Source organism: Podarcis gaigeae (assembly GCF_964106915.1).
Source record: "Podarcis gaigeae genome assembly, chromosome: Z".
Lineage (NCBI taxonomy): Eukaryota > Metazoa > Chordata > Lepidosauria > Squamata > Lacertidae > Podarcis > Podarcis gaigeae.
The window spans coordinates 4,077,076-4,094,210 of NC_139691.1; the positions used below are offsets into that span (position 1 = coordinate 4,077,076).

Consider the following 17,135-nt stretch of genomic DNA (forward strand, 5'->3'; position numbering starts at 1 on the left):
TCTGTAAAACACAAAGAATGAAAGGAGCTCCCACGGAAAGAAATTATCCTCTGCACCCCTGAAAGCAGGAGCACCCCAGCTCTGAGCGTGGCGGTTGGATCCTCATTCCCACAGAATGGCCCTGGATAGAAGACCCTGCTTTGTCTACACCCCCTAACCGGTGCTGAAGAGGGCGTCCCCCCGCCACTGCACTCCCCAAAGCAGAACGAGAGCGAGCCAAAGAGGGGGATCCCCTTCTCGCGCACACCCTCTGCTTGCGCGCCCACGCCCTCTCACCTACCCTCCGGGTGGTCTGGGGGCGGGCGGGCGGTTGTGGGGCTCCGCTCACCTGCACTTGCATGAAAGACCCCCGGTAGAAGCAGCAGGCGGCTGCGGAAAGGGCGCTCCAGAGGCTGCAGCGGTCCGTCATGGCTCCTCCGTCGGAGATCCGAAGCACCAAGACGAGCCGCAGCTTCGGCGCAACCGGCTGATGCTCCAATCGCTCCCGCGGCTGGGCTTTAACTTCAGCCGCGGCGGCTTCCCAGATTACCTCATCCCTTGTCGTGGGGGCGGGGCTGGGAAGAGGGAGGGGAGGGAGCCCAGCCCCCCAGCCCAGCGCCTTCCTCTCCTGGAGGACAGGGGTGCAGGGATGAAGGATGGGGCAGACCCCCCAAAGCAGTTCAAAGGGTCCCCTTCGTCCTTTAATTCGAGACTGCATTTTTCCTGCTGTCACTGATCTCCAGCCCAACTTTTATTAATTTGTGGTTTTAAACCTACTTCTCAAATGCCCAGATTGCAGGGCTGTGTATAAGAGCAGCAAGAGCAACACAGAACAAGTGCACACACCTGAAGTTTATGAACATGGCTAATTTAGGGTCATTCATTTTAATGGGTCAAGGACCTAGAGGCAGGTTTTTAAAATAACGTAAGCCAAGCAGGCAGGGTTTCAGGTAGAGGATGTTTCTGGCCCTACCTGGAGATGTCTGGGACTGAACCTGGGGCCTGTGCAAGAAAAGCAGGCGCTCTGCAACTGAGCCACAGATGTTTCCCGATAAAGTAAGATCACAGTCCTCCTCAGGACCAGCCTTCTCATTAGGCAGAGGAAAGCAGCTGCCTCTGGCAGCGGATACTGGAGAGTAAGGTGTCATGGGCGGAGCTGTGACTGCCACCTGGCTTGCCCTGCACCCCCTAAACTAGGCTACTGTCCTCAGATGTCATTGGGAACACTGGATATGAGAATGTGGAAGCAAGGGGTCATCCACATGTCCGAGCAGTTTTGCCTTTGCTCTACTGCTCCCCCCCCCCTCGGAAAACCCATTCTTTACCTATAGATCGGAACAAACTGCAATCCACAGAAAACCCAATTGCCATTTGTTCTGATGTAGTGCTAAAAATCAGATGTGACTAAGCCCCCCGTTTCGACTGCCAGTCTGCTCAGCGTCCATGTGTGGAAGGAGAGGTGGCACCATCTTGCACTTTGCCTTGAGCATGTCCTGGACAAGAAGACATGATCCTCAGAGTCCTGAACAAGGGGCTGAGTTAAACTGGAGCAGCTGGAATTCACCAAGTCAGGCTTTGGATTCCTCAAGCTCAGCACTGTCTTATCAAATGGCATATCCACAGAGGAGAGGTCTGTCAGATACCTAAATGGATCTTCCAGTTTACTGAATCTCAGTGTATCTCTGAATGCCACCATCAATGAGAGGACTGTTGCCTTCATTGCCAACCAAAGCCTGCCCAACCACATAAGCCACCCCAGGCAGTCATTATAAGGTGCAGCTGCCAGACCCCTGCCACATGGCAGAGGGTGCTGAAGGCTGACTCTTGCATGGCCTGTGTGAACAGTGACAACATCCAGTACTTTGCACCTGGCATCTTTTTAGCAATGTTGCAACTGATTTGGGAGAGACAACATGGCTCTCACATTTTGGGGTGCAGCAACTGAGAGAGCCTCCTTGCCGACATGGAATGCACTATCCCAGCGTGTTGTGAAGTGAGGCTTTATCCACACTTACCTTTCCTCACAAAAACAAAAGGCCCCACTATTTAAAGTTCAGAAAACCCAAATTGACATTTGCTCCAATTGAATACTAAAGAACAGGTTTTCATGGGGAAAGCTCTGGGGCAACCCCCCCCCCCAAACCCATTCACAATGAACTTTTAAGTACCGACCTGTGCCTGGAAAAGATAAGTATGCATAAGCCTATGGAAAGGATTTGGGGGCAGGTGTCCAGAGCCCCACTCAGCAGAATGAGCAAGAGGTCTCCCCCCCCAAAAAAAAAAATCAGCAGAGCTGTCACATTGGCAAGCAAATGAGCCCATGACCATCTTCAAAACACAGGAAGCTGCTTTGTACTGAGTCAGATCATTGGCCCATCTACCAGGCGATGGCAGGGACTGAACCTGGAGCCTGCATTCAAAACAGATTTCCAGAGTCTAAAATTACCACACTGCACCACTGTTTGTGAGGGCCATTAGCTTAACAGCTTTAAAAGGGGATTAGCCAAACCTTAAGATCTCCTTCATAGGTGTAGGTGCCCCTGCCAAATAAAGTGTGGCAGCTAACCAGAAGGACTTTTCGACCGTGGCTCCTTCGTTATGGAGCCACCTTCCCAGGGACGCTTACCTTGCACCACCTTTGCCACCCTTTCGGCACCAGGTTGAGAGACTTTTCGCTTTAAACAACTCGTGACATTCTGGCCCTCTCAGTTTCATCCCACCCCCTTTTCCCCCTTTACTTTGGGTGAGTTTTCTAGTTTGTTGCATACGAGTGCCAAATCCACTTTAGCTGCACATGCCAAATGTGCTTGAACCCCACCTGGAAAATGGTGAGAGTCTGGAAGCATCCCAAGAAACCTGTCGTCAACACTCCCCATCTTATTTATCCTGCTGGGCAGAAGGCCACGGTGTACAGGGAGGGACAATCTCTTACCACCCTGCTTTCACAGCTTTAAGCTCTCGTCTTAACTATGAGGCTTGTCCCCTGCCAATCCCACGTATCCTGCCAGATTCATTGGGGGCGCCAATCTTCTAGTAAGCACATCATCGCCTGCTTTTTGGCAGCAGATGCAAAAACTTCTGTGACTCCAAGCTGGATGAAGATTGCAATCTTAAAATTCCATGCATAATGTCAGGCATTAAACTTAATGCACGGGTTATCCTAGGTTTGCCCTTGAGTAGCTTCTGTCGATGCTGCATAATACATCATGCGCACGCATCAATGTACTTCTTTAGTTTTCCAATCTCTTGCACATATTGCCAATTCTGTCATCTCTTGATTCTGCTGTGAGCTTCCAATAAGCTCAAGTAAGGTGCATGTGTGTTTGTAGCCTCTATTTCCTAACTGAAGTTCTTTTGTGGGAAAATAACATTTTCTGAACAATGAATTTCAATGTCACTGTCCTCGTTGATTTCGGTGGGGCCTTCCTGGTAGACTGAGCCCAAGGGAATCAGGTCTGAAGGTTCCTTATTTTGCTGCTCTCTACAAACAGCAGCCTATCTTGATAGGGGCCACGGACATTGTTAGGGGGTGTCCGGGGGGGGGGGGGGCGTTGAGTCTCTGGGGTTTTTCACCAGGCTCTGATATCTTTTCTCTTTGTTCCCTTTTTAGAAAAACTTACATTCCTAATGCAGTCACACCATAGATTTGTATAATGGCATTACGATACTGGCCATTTGATTTTCAGTTCTTTTCCTAACTATCTCTAATGTGGAATTTGCCCCTTTCACAGTAGCTGCAAACTCAGTTGACACCTTCATTTAACTATCCACTATGACAGGGACCCTGAGGACCTTCTAGTTCAATCCTCTGCAATGGAGGGATATACAGCTGTCCCTTACAGGGGTCAAACTTGCAATCTTGGCATTATCAGTACCACGCTCTAACCAATGGTGCTATCTTAGCCTTGTTCCTGGTCAATCAGTCTCCTTTATTGGCATAGAAAGAATATATTAAAAAAAAAGTCCATAGCACCTTAGAGACCAACTAAGTTTGTTCTTGGTATAAGCTTTTGTGTGCATGCACACTTCCTCAGATACACACAAAAGCTTACACCAAGAACAACTTAGTTGGTCTTTAAGTTGCTACTGGACATTTTTTTTATTTTTTTAAATATATTTTGACCTCGTCAGACCAACACGGCTACCTACCTGAATCTGGCAAAGAAAGAGTGTGTCATATACCTGGATCAGAACACAACACAGGTAATGAAACATAGCGGGAGATTTACATTTTCTTCATGTTGTGAGTTGCTTTGAGTGTAGTTTACTATGGAAAGGTGGAGTACAAATGTGGTGTTGATGATGAGAGAAACCAAATCAGCCTCACAACCTTATGCTATATGTTTGGGGCAAAGCACCTTAAGGTGCCAGAGATGGGGCTGCTCTGTCTTGCCTTCCCCTTTTCCAGGAGCTGTTTCACCACCCCCACCCCCATAGATGCCAGCTCCCTGGGGCCCTGAGCACCCACAAAATTGCCCATGAAAGGGCCAGGCACCCACAAATTCCAACACTAGGGCCATGAATGGCACAGTTAATATTTGAATAGTACTGCTCATTCCCTTATGTAATTAATTCAAACAAGTCAAGTGCAATTTCCCGGGGGAAAGGACACTGCAAACACACCTAAAAGAGAGATGGAAGCAGAGTATGTCTGATCTGTATACTTTTTTATGTTCTGCACCCAGAAGACCAGTATGGTTTTCACAAGGGACCAGCCGGATGCCCAAGGGGTTGAGAAAGGAATATTAATATTCAGACAGCTGTAGGGAATGGAGCCTGTTATAGTCAGTGCTGGATCGTCTGAGCTAAAAATAGAAGATAATCTTTGCAGAACAAAAAAATTCTTTGCAGAACAAAAGTCAGAACGAATGAAGGCCCACTTGGTCCAGAAACCTGTTTCCCACCATTATCAAAGAGATGCTTCTGGGAAGCCCACAAACAGGGGGTGCTCAACAGTGCTCTCACAAGCTATTATTCAATGTTAGTCCCTCTCATGAGTAGACCTTTAGTGGACTTGGCTAACTTAGGTTCATTAATTTCAGCAGGTCTGCTCTGAGTAGGACTTGGCTGAAAACAACTTTGCTGTTGTCTGAGGGAGGGCAGTCTTCACAGGTATATTGTTTTTGTTTGTTTTTTTGAACATGGAGGTTCTATTTTCGTAGTTTTATAGCCAATACCTGTTGGCAGACCTCCCCTCTTCCCTCTGAAAGTTAGGTAAGCTGGTGGCTGCCACCAACTCTTGTGAATAACTTAAGGAAACTGGAGTTCCACAGTCTGTACTAATTTTATGCAAATGAGCTTATTGTCACTACTGCTGCTGCCATTATGGACACCACCTCATATCTTTGTATGGTGTGTGTCAGGTGATGGTGACTGAGCAGTCTTCTGCTTTTTGCCAGGATGGGGCATTTTCTTTTTTACTTCTTGCCACGATTGGGATCCATGGTTTTTTATATAAATCCAATTGGCCAAGCAAAGTGGTTCTCACTTCTCAAAGGGTGTGTCATGTGCCACACTGCTGTGACAGGAGAAGATGGAAAGTGTGGCAGGAAGATTCAAGGACAATCGGAGAAACATTTATACATTTCAGTATAGTATAGTATAGTATAGTATAGTATAGTATAGTATAGTATAGTATAGTATCAAATTAATTATTTCCCATTTGCAGAATATGGATAGATATATTTTCAAAATGAGAGCAAGAACATCAAGTGATACTAACATAAATGAGATTACTCAGCAAAAGCAAGCTCACAACTCTTAACGAGTTTGTAGACATACTTAATGTACATATGTAAGAGGCTCATTTATAATTATATTTTGGGAAGGATTCATATTCTTATGTAGCTGCATTGTTTCAAACTTTCTGGATGTCCCATGATCGTGTTATAAAGTAGTTGTGTTCTATGTTATAAATCAAGCAGTAGGAGGAGTTGCTTTTCCTATGTATTTCTTATCAATAAAAAAAAAATGGTGTGGCATGAGTAAATTTTTATCCTGAAAGTGTGGCCCAGAAAAAAAAGTTTGAGAATCACTGGTTGAGCTTGGCCACCACAGGGTTTTGCATCTAGTCCAGCACCCTGTTCTCACAGTGGCCAACCAGATGCCTCTGGGAGGCCAATAGGCAGCACATGAGTGCAATGGCAACTCTCTCGCCACTTATTATTTTCTGGCAACTGGTATTCAGAAAGCTGGAGAGTTACTGCCTCTTGCTGCTCATCTTTCATCCTGACTAGAGTGTCCTTTAAATGAGGGATGGGAAGAATATTATTGGCGCAAAAACGGAAGCAAGAATTACTGACGAAAAAAGAATGGCAGATGAAATTGATGGATTATGCAGAATTATATAATTTAACAGGAAGGATCCGAAACCTGCGGGACCAGAGATTCTTAGAAGACTGGAGTAAATATATGAACTATTTGAAAAGTAACTGTAATGAACAGATTACGCTAGCAGGACTGCAATAAGTTTTGTAAGGAGGACTGTTTGAAATATTGCAAGAAAGATTATGAGAATTACTAGTTAATGATAATTAAAAGTAACAGAGAAATTAAGAAATGCAGAATAAGTGATAAAGAACGAAAAATCATCAGAGGTGTTGACGGAAGTCTAAAACATTGTCTAAGATAAGGAGTTATGTTGTATGATTGTTGGCAAGGTGGCGGCAGTGGAGGAATATGGTAAATACATGAATGCTGGGACAAACAATGGGGAACATCATTGCCTGTGTACTCCGTTAGTGAGTTCCAAAAACAAACTCTTCTTTCATCCATTAATGGGAACAGATGATGGTTGAAAGATGGGGAGAGATGTTGGATTGGAAGAATCTGATTGTGATTCTGTCCATGGAGGCGCAGGTCAATTCTGTATCCAGGGCAGCTGTCTACCAGCTCCACCTGGTATGCAGGCTGAGACCCTCCCTGCCCACAGACTGTCTTGCCAGAGTGGTGCATGCTCTAGTTATCTCCCGCTTGGACTACTGCAATGCGCTCTACGTGGGGCTACCTTTGAAGGTGACCCAGAAACTACAACTAATCCAGAATGTGCTGGTTATATATGCAAAGGATAGATTGATGCCGAAACAAATATTTAAAGATGAACAAGGAAGATATCTGGCAATTGAAATCCAAGTACAAGGCCAGAAATTTTTGATTCTAGGAATCTACGCACCAAATGAAGGCAAATCCGATTTTTTTAAAAAGTTGCATGAGATTTTGCTGGACTACATGGATTCAAATATAATTTTGATGGGAGATATGAATGGAGTTGTCTCTACAAACATGGACAAAGCACAAAGACAAGTAATTTCTAAAGACGGAAGGCTACCAAAAACATTTTTTGAAATGACTGACAATATGGACTTAGTCGATATTTGGAGATTAAAAAATCCTCTTGAAAGAGAAGGAACCTTCTTTTCTGAAGCCAAAATGATCTGGACTAGAATTGACCAAATATGGGTTACTAGAGGACTGGCATCAAAGATAAAAAAGTGGAAATCTGCCCAAAGACTTGCTCCGACCATAACGCCGTGAAGATGGAGATGAGTCAAACAACAGCTGGCACTTTCAGATGGAGGATGAATGACTCATTATTCAGAGATAAAGAATTTTGTAAAAAGGCCCAAAAAACACTAAGAGACTATTTTGAAATTAACATGAGAACTAATGTGGAAAAAAGAGTAATCTGGGACGCAAGCAAAGCGGTTATGAGAGGTTTCTTGATACAACAAAATGCAATAAAGAAGAAAAGCCAAAATGAGAAAAAGGATAAGATATTAGAAAAAATTAAAGAAGGAGAAAAGAAATTGAGATCAAAACCAAAGTCTCAGGAGATCTTGAGAGAAATTAAATTATACCAAATGCAATATATGGAACTGATGAACCAAGAAATAGAATGGAAAATTAAACAAATGAGACAGAAAACGTTTGAATCTGCTGATAAATGTGGGAAATTTTTGGCTTGGCAATTGAAGAAGAGACAAAAACTAAATACAGTGACAAATTTAGAAGTGGATGGAAAGAACATTAACAATCCAACTGAAATTAGAAGCTGCTTCCAGAGATACTTTAAACAACTATATGCACAAGGGCCAGAAAAAGAGATTGATATAGAACAATTCTTGAAGAAAAATGGGATGAAGGAAATTTCATGTCAAGACAAAATGCTTCTGAATCAGAAAATAACTGAACAAGAAATAGAAGATGCCATTCAAAACATGAAACTGGGCAAATCTCCGGGACCTGATGGACTGACTTCCAAATATTACAAGGCTTTAAAAGAATGGCTAATACAACCTTTGAAGGAAGTCTGTAATGAAATCCTTGAGGGGAAAGAAGCACCTGATACGTGGAAAGAGGCTTATATCACGCTTATACCGAAGACAGAAACTGAAAAGACCCAACTTAAGAACTACCGTCCAATCTCTTTATTAAATGTGGATTACAAAATTTTTGCTGACATTTTAGCTAAGAGATTGAAAAAAGTTTTGATGGGGGAGATTCATAGGGATCAATCGGGCTTCCTCCCGAGAAGACATCTATCAGATAATGTAAGGAACATAATAGACATTTTGGAAATGTTAGAAGTCAATATAAACACAAAAGCTGTTTTGATATTTGTGGAGGCGGAGAAAGCCTTTGACAATATTTCTTGGACCTTTATGAAGAAGAATCTCCATGGGATGGGGGAAGGCCAAGGTTTTGAAAACGGTATAGGCGCAATTTATTCTGAACAAAAAGCAAAGCTAATTGTAAATAATATTATTACAGAAGAACTTAAGATAGAAAAAGGGACACGTCAGGGGTGCCCAATTTCCCCACTACTTTTTATTTTGGTCGTGGAGGTTTTGCTGAACATGATAAGAAAGGACCAGCTGGTTAAAGGGGTTCAGGTCGGAGCGAGACAATATAAATTGAGAGCATTTGCAGATGATTTGGTACTTACATTGCAAGAGCTGGAATCCAGTACGAAAAGGGTTTTGGAATTAATTCAAGAGTTTGGTCAAGTGGCAGGATTTAAATTAAATAAATTAAAGACTAAGGTATTAGAGAAAAACCTAACAGTAAGAGAGAAGGAGAGGTTTCAGAATGAAACAGGTTTAACAGTGGTTAAGAGTATAAAATATTTGGGAATAAATATGACAGCTAAAAATATGAACTTATTTAAAGACAATTATGAGAACTGTTGGAACCAAGTGAAAAAAGATTTAGAAATTTGTTCAAACTTGAAGCTTTCTTTGTCTGGTCGAATAGCAGCTATTAAGATGAATGTATTGCCTAGAATGTTATTTTTGTTTCAAACATTGCAAATTGTTGATAAGATGGAGTGTTTTAATGGATGGCAGCGAGATATTTCTAAATTTATATGGCAGGGCAAAAAGCCCAGAATAAAATTTAAGATCTTAACTGATGCAAAGGAAAGGGGGGGATTTGCCCTGCCAGATTTGAAACTTTACTATGAATCAGCAGCTTTCTGCTGGTTGAAGGATTGGCTGCTCCTTAAGAACACAGACATTTTAGATTTGGAAGGTTTCAATAATGTTTCTGGGTGGCATGCATACTTGTGGTATGACAAAGTTAAGGTTCATAAAGGTTTTAAAAATCATATTGTCAGGAAAGCATTGTACAATGTTTGGATCAGATATAAAGACCTACTGGAGAGCAAAACTCCAAGGTGGCTTTCACCAATGGAGGCAAAAGCTGTGAAAAAACTCAATATGGAGTGTATATGGCCGAAATATTGGGAAATTTTAGAACAGGAGGGTAGTAACTTCAAACTGCAGAGTTTTGAGAAATTAAAGGATAAAGTGAGAGATTGGCTCCACTATTACCAAATAATGGAGGTTTATAAGATGGATAAGAAAATTGGCTTCCAGGTGGAGAAATCGAAACTGGAAACAGAATTGTTAGAATCCAATACTAAAAATTTATCAAAAATGTATAACTTGCTGCTGAAATGGAATACGCAGGATGAAACAGTTAAATCAGCTATGATTAAGTGGGCGCAAGATATTGGTCATAACATTATGTTTGCTGACTGGGAAAGGTTGTGGACCACCGGCATGAAATTTACGGCGTGTAACGCCTTGAGAGAAAATATTATGAAAATGATGTATAGGTGGTACATGACCCCAGTCAAGCTTGCAAAAATTTACCACTTGTCAGATAACAAATGTTGGAAGTGTAAAGAAAATGAAGGCTCATTCTTTCACCTCTGGTGGACATGCCCAAGGATTAAGGCTTTCTGGGAAATGATATATAATGAAATGAAAAAGATGTTTAAATACACTTTTCTGAAGAAACCAGAGGCCATTCTCCTGGGTATGGTCAGCCATGTGGTGTTAAAGAAGGACAGAGCTTTGTTTTTGTATGCCACAACAGCAGCAAGGATCCTTATCGCAAAGTATTGGAAGACATCAGATCTACCCACTCTGGAAGAATGGCAGATGAAGATGACAGACTACATGAGACTTGCAGAGATGACGGGCAGAATCCGAGACCAGGAGAAAGAGACAGTGGAAGAAGATTGGAAGAAATTTAAGGACTATCTTAACAAATATTATAAGATTAAAGAATGCTAGATTGACATGGACTTAAAAATATTGGTTTTCAGAGACATTAGAGTAAGAAAAGGAATGGAATTAGTAAGAAACTTTTGGGAAATAAGGGAATGGAGTTGCTGATGGAATAATGAAACTAGAATACAAAACGGTGAGGTATGAGGAAGTCGGGGAAATAAGGTTGAGAAAATAAGTTTTGAAATTATACTTGTTGTTTTTTGTTTGTGTTTGTTTTTATTGTAGTTGTTTTGTATTTGTATGTTCTTATTGGAAAATTTAATAAATATTATTTTTTAAAAAAAAAAAAATCCCAGGGGAAAGAACACTGCAAACACACCTAAAAGAGAGATGGAAGCAGAGTATGTCTGATTTGTATACTTTTTTATGTTCTGCACCCAGAAGACCAGTATGGTTTTCACAAGGGACCAGCCGGATGCCCAAGGGGTTGAGAAAGGAATATTAATATTCAGACAGCTGTAGGGCATGGAGCCTGTTATAGTCAGTGCTGGATCGTCACAAGCTCACAACTCTTAATGAGTTTGTAGACATACTTAATGTACATATGTAAGAGGCTCATTTATAATTATATTTTGGGGTTTAACCCACAGCGCCACCCGCGTCCCTCGATAAGCCAGTATCCTTGCATTATTGTTCTGTGTCAATGGGGCCATCTGAGCCTAACTACTGCAAAGAGTTGTTTGTGATGATAACATGTGGGAAATACAAGATACAAATAAAAAATGTAGCTGAAATTGTTCTCTGGCTTTGTTAATATTGCTGTAAGACTAGCATCTGGTTATTGGAGCAGTGGCGGTGCTGGTCTGTTGCTAAAAATAGAAGATAATCTTTGCAGAACAAAAAAATTCTTTGCAGAACAAAAGTCAGAACAAATGAAGGCCCACTTGGTCCAGAAACCTGTTTCCCACCATTATCAAAGAGATGCTTCTGGGAAGCCCACAAACAGGGGGTGCTCAACAGTGCTCTCACAGGCTATTATTCAATGTTAGTCCCTCTCATGAGTAGACCTTTAGTGGACTTGGCTAACTTAGGTTCATTAATTTCAGCAGGTCTGCTCTGAGTAGGACTTGGCTGAAAACAACTTTGCTGTTGTCTGAGGGAGGGCAGTCTTCACAGGTATATTGTTTTTGTTTGTTTTTTTGAACATGGAGGTTCTATTTTCGTAGTTTTATAGCCAATACCTGTTGGCAGACCTCCCCTCTTCCCTCTGAAAGTTAGGTAAGCTGGTGGCTGCCACCAACTCTTGTGAATAACTTAAGGAAACGAGTTCCACAGTCTGTACTAATTTTATGCAAATGAGCTTATTGTCACTACTGCTGCTGCCATTATAGACACTTCTCAAAGGGTGTGTTGTGTGCCACACTGCTGTGACAGGAGAAGATGGAAAGTGTGGCAGGAAGATTCAAGGACAATCGGAGAAACATTTATACATTTCAGTATAGCATAGTATAGTATCAAATTAATTATTTCCCATTTGCAGAATATGGATAGATATATTTTCTAAATGAGAGCAAGAACATCAAGTGATACTAACATAAATGAGATTACTCAGCAAAAGCAAGCTCACAACTCTTAATGAGTTTGTAGACATACTTAATGTACATATGTAAGAGGCTCATTTATAATTATATTTTGGGGTTTAACCCACAGCGCCACCCGCGTCCCTCGATAAGCCAGTATCCTTGCATTATTGTTCTGTGCCAATGGGGCCATCTGAGCCTAACTACTGCAAAGAGTTGTTTGTGATGATAACATGTGGGATATACAAGATACAAATAAAAAATGTAGCTGAAATTGTTCTCTGGCTTTGTTAATATTGCTGTAAGACTAGCATCTGGTTATTGGAGCAGTGGCGGTGCTGGTCTGTTGCTAATATTTTGCCTCTGAGGCAATACCTGTCTGGAGTCTGGGACTTGACAATGAGGAAAGTAATGGTAAAGGGCACCGGAAAGTGTGTTATAACATTTGCTTTGCGGCACAACATCTTCAAAGCTCCCTGCAGAAACGTTCAATAAACAGGTCACCTTGTTCCCTACCTGTAACCCAAAAGATGTTTGAATAGTTATTTGCTGGAACATTTTTGTTTTAAAAAGACCTGTAAATGGGGGGGGGGTGTTTACATCAGAGGGAAGACACCTTTTTCTAAGGGATTCTTCTAGCTGATTACGTTTTGAGCCCTGGGTGGATTTTCAAGCAATTCCCGGGAAATAACAATGAAAGTTCGGATGCAAGAAATAGCGCTCAGCGACGCTGACCTGCAATAAACTTAGCAGAACAGGCAAACAGCAGGATCAAAGTTTAGCCAGTGCCATTGTGGACTCCTAACCAACCCTCAGGAATGTTAATAGTTTGCTGGCGGATAAGCAGCAACTTCATGATAGATTTGAGGAGATCTGCATTCCTTTCCATGTGACAGCTGGAGAAAGGGCTAAAGCTTGCCTTCAGCAAACAGGGCCGTTAAAAAATCCCCAGGGGTCACCTCCATTGACACCCCGTTGTACACCACCCTTTCCCAAGCTGGTGCTCTCTAGACATTTTGTACTAAAATTCCCAACAGTCCCAGCCAGCACAACACAGGTATGGCCAGCTGAGGCCGATGGGAGTTATAGTCCAAAAGATCTAGAAGCCACTAGCTTGGGAAAAGTCGCCATAAACAAATTATTATTGTTATTTATTAAATTTGTACGCTACCCTTCGTCTGAAGATCCCAGGGTGATTCACAACAGAAAAGGGTAAGCACAACCTCCATTAGGCCTTCACCGCCAACTCAGGTGAACAAATGTCATGGACTGCCTGGGAGATGGGAGGGGTGGGAGGCACCAGCTGGGGAACCCCAAGAGAACCCCAAAAGGATGAAGGCTCAGAGCCCAAGAGTGCGATGGTGATGAGTGGTTGGAGGGACAAGAGGGAGCAGAGTGGGAGGAGGAGCTGTCAGAAGCTGAAGAGGTAACAAGTTTTAGTGAGCAGGAAGAGGCTGTGGCAGAAGGCAGTCCAGAATTGAAGGCAAAAGCAGAGGCTGGAGCAGAGGGACCGGGGCCTGGCGGATCAATGATTTGTCCTGTATGAAATAGCTTGTAGGGTTTCTCATTCCTCTAGACAGGAATGGGTAGCCTGTGCCCCCTCCCCTGTTGCTTATGAAGGGAGCGGGTGGCATTGTGGTCTAAACCACCGAGCCTCTTGGGCTTGCTGATTGGAAGGTCAGCGGTTCGAATCCCTGTTGCTCTGTCCCAGCTTCTGCCAATCCTAGCAATTCAAAAGCACACCAGGGCAAGCAGATAAATAGGTACCACTGCGTTGGGAAGGTAAACTGCGTTTCCATGCTCTCTGGCTTCCGTCACGGTCCTCCATGCACCAGAAGCGATTTTGTCATGCTGGCCACATGACCTGGAAATCTGTCTGTGGACAAACGCTGGCTCCCTCTGCCTGAAAGTGAGATGAGTGCCACAACCCCACCTTTGGCTGGACTTAACTGTCCAGGGATCCTTAACTTTTACTCTGTTGTTTGGATTTGGTTCCCATCATCCCTGACCACTAGTCATGCCAACTGTGCTTGACAGGTGGGAGTCCAGCCACAGCTTGCTGTGGCTACTTTCTGGGCCTGGCCCTGCCAAGCCTGGAAGCTGATGCTGCCTTGGACATGCAGCACAGGAAGGCAGAGCCCTCTGGATCTCCACTCTCCCAGTGCTCTGGACATCCCCGCCCAAGGACTAGAGCCCCTTGCCTCAGTTGTTTTACTCCAGCCCTCTTCCACTTTCTCCCTTCCCTTCCTTGTTTTCTGCTCTTGCCACCCTACCCAACAGTCAGTCACAGTCAGCCTATTCAGAGGCAGTTTTAGGGTAGCACAACTGGTGCAACCACAACAGTGCTGTAGAATGGAGGCACAAGAGGCATTGGGGGGGCACCAAATTTTAGCATCACACAGGGCACCGTTGACATTTGAGAGCCCGAAATCCGGCACTGACATATTTTGTTGCTACTGTACATGCTCAGTTCTCATCAGGCTGTTCAGGGGTTCTCCCTCCCTTAGGGTTCCCCCTGTTAATTCCCCCCTGCAAACCTTGTGGTCCCAAGTCTGGTGATACATCCCCACCTTTTTGTGGGTGGTGTTGTTTCAGTTGTTTATGGATTAGGAATCAGAGAACTTAATTTGCTATTAGTATTAATAATAGCATTATTATTAGTCCAGGAGCATGTCCAAACTGCAGACCTGAGCCCATCCAGCACAGACTGAATTCTTATTCCCTGATCTGCTTTCCAACTGACCAAAATCACCTCTGTCTTGTTTGGATTAAGTTTCAATTTGTTCACCCTCATCCAGTCCATTACAGGTGACAGACATTGATTTAAAACTGAGACAGCTTCTCTGGATTTAGGTGGAACAGACAAATAGTGTGCAGGGTGTCATCAGCATACTGTTGACACTGAACTCCAAAACTCTGGGCAACCACTCCCAGCAGCTTCACGTAGCTCAGTCAGTAGAGCATGACACTCTTAACCTCAGGATCATGGGTTCAAGCCACACATTGCAGGGGGTGGGCTAGATGGCCCTTGTAGTCCCTTCCCACTCTGCAATTCTATAATTCTACATAAATGTTAAATAGCATGGGAGACAGAACAGAACCCCGAGGGACCCCAGCACTACCTTCTGGGTAATAGTTTTCTGAGCAATTAACAAATAAAGCTAGAAAAATTATGGGACACAATCAAATAAACATGAAAAGCCAATAGCTGAGGCCTCATACTATGCAACTGTAGAGATCATGATGATGACATTTACATCTGTGCTTACACAAGCAGTAATGGTCTTTCCCAACCATGTTATATTTAAAAGATGCCCAATGAAGTTGATGGGTATGACTAACTGAGGTTCTTCATTTTGATGGGTCTACTCCCTATGTGCAGGAGTGATTATGATCAGACCCACATATGCAAATGATATAAATGCCAATAATCATGCATGCGCATTGTTCAACAAACTTTTGATTATTTTTTTTAAAGGTTGTTTAAGAGTTGGTGCAGATGGAGATGGGAGTCAAAGATGCTTCTCACCTGGAGTGCTATTTGGTTTAGAGATGGCCCTAGTTTAGGAATGCAAAGGGGGATGGCAATTGGTTTCCTACCTTAACGTATTCACTGCTGGACCCCAGTCCATCCTGGTGCCTAGAGAAGGAGAGAGAGAAATCAAAAGTGAGCCTCATTAAAAAGTGGGTGAAAGAAAATGCCAAAACAGAGGTAATATCACTGATGGCTGTTCCAGGGCAGGGGAGCAGCAAAGAGATTGCAGGCCGGGAAGTGCATTCACACTATACCATGGACACCATACTGTTAGGGTTGAAGCCTGACTCCTTCAGGATGTGTTTGGCTTATAAGAACTCCTTTTTAGACTTAATGGATGTCTAATAGTAAAGTCACTATGATTGTGATTATTGCTATATGACGTGAGACTATATTTTTATCTTATTGTTATCTACACACAAACACACGCACATGCACACACACACACACACACACACACAGAGAGAGAGAGAGAGAGAGAGAGAGAGAGAGAGAGAGAGAGAGATTTTCCATATTTATTGGTTGCAATTTATTGTTTCCATGCCAAGAGATGCCTTGGGTTCAGTGTGATAAAGAATTGTATAGAAATAATGAAAATAAATATAAACCATTAAAAACTGTAAGCTATATCGAGCCATCCCAAATCAAATAAAAGAGCAAGTTTTTCATGGTCATAGTTTTGCATGGTCATGTACATAACTACAGGTACTTTGCCAACTTTTATCAGGCTGTTAACATTGATCTTGGTTGTCTTACAGTTTCGAGTTTTGAAGCAGCTAGGATTCCTGCTGAAGGAAATGTGGTTATTGCATGAAGATTTAACTGGCTGCTTCAGGGACCATTTTGAACACTAGGTCATATTTTTCTCTCTCTGGGGGCTGTGCACTGCCAGTCTTGAAGTAGACCCTTGCTTCCATGCTACTGCTCTTTGGTGCTGCTGAGGCCTCGCCTTTTGTCAGTTAGCTAGAATAGGAATTAAAAAACTCTGTGCTCAAATGGTGGTTTGTAGGCATTTGCCATTTTTGATGCTCATTACACTGCCAGAGAGGCAAACTGGATGAAGGCAGGCAGGGCAGCAGGCAAAAATCCAGGAGGGGGAAATGATATTAGAAGGTGCTCTGGAGGTGTTTGGAGAGCACATGCTTCTCGTTCCTTGCCCAATAAAGCAGAGGTAGGGCTTTATTAGCTTTTAAATCAATTTTATTGAAGGTTTTCAACATATTATACAATAAAAAACCAAACTAGTCTGGAAAGAAATAATAAAGAATAATACAGTGGTACCTCTGGATGCGAACGGGATCCGTTCCGGAGCCCCGTTCTCATCCAGAACAGAACGCAACCTGCATCTGCAGGTCGCAATTCACTGCTTCTGCGCATGATGTCATTTTGAGAGTCTGCGCATGAACGAGCGGCGAAACCCCGAAGTAACGCATTCCGTTACTTCCAGGTGGCCACAGAGCACCACCCGAAAATGCTCAACCTGAAGCAACTTCAACCTGAGGTATGACTGTATATAAAAAAGAA

The 17,135-nt window shown here is 43.1% G+C and overlaps 1 protein-coding gene across 3 annotated transcripts in view; it reads right to left on the reverse strand.

The window, feature by feature from the left end:
• The window catches only part of SH2D3C (SH2 domain containing 3C), a 73,125-nt gene that overhangs the window by 28,094 nt on the left and 27,896 nt on the right, over nucleotides 1–17,135 (reverse strand). For 2 of the 3 annotated variants that reach the window (XM_083721665.1, XM_083721666.1), the window contains one exon: nucleotides 15,677–15,716. In XM_083721665.1, the coding sequence (XP_083577791.1) occupies nucleotides 15,677–15,716 (40 nt within the window). Of the gene's footprint in view, nucleotides 1–328; nucleotides 520–15,676; nucleotides 15,717–17,135 lie in introns of those variants that run through there. The other variant, XM_083721667.1, reaches the window with a different exon arrangement.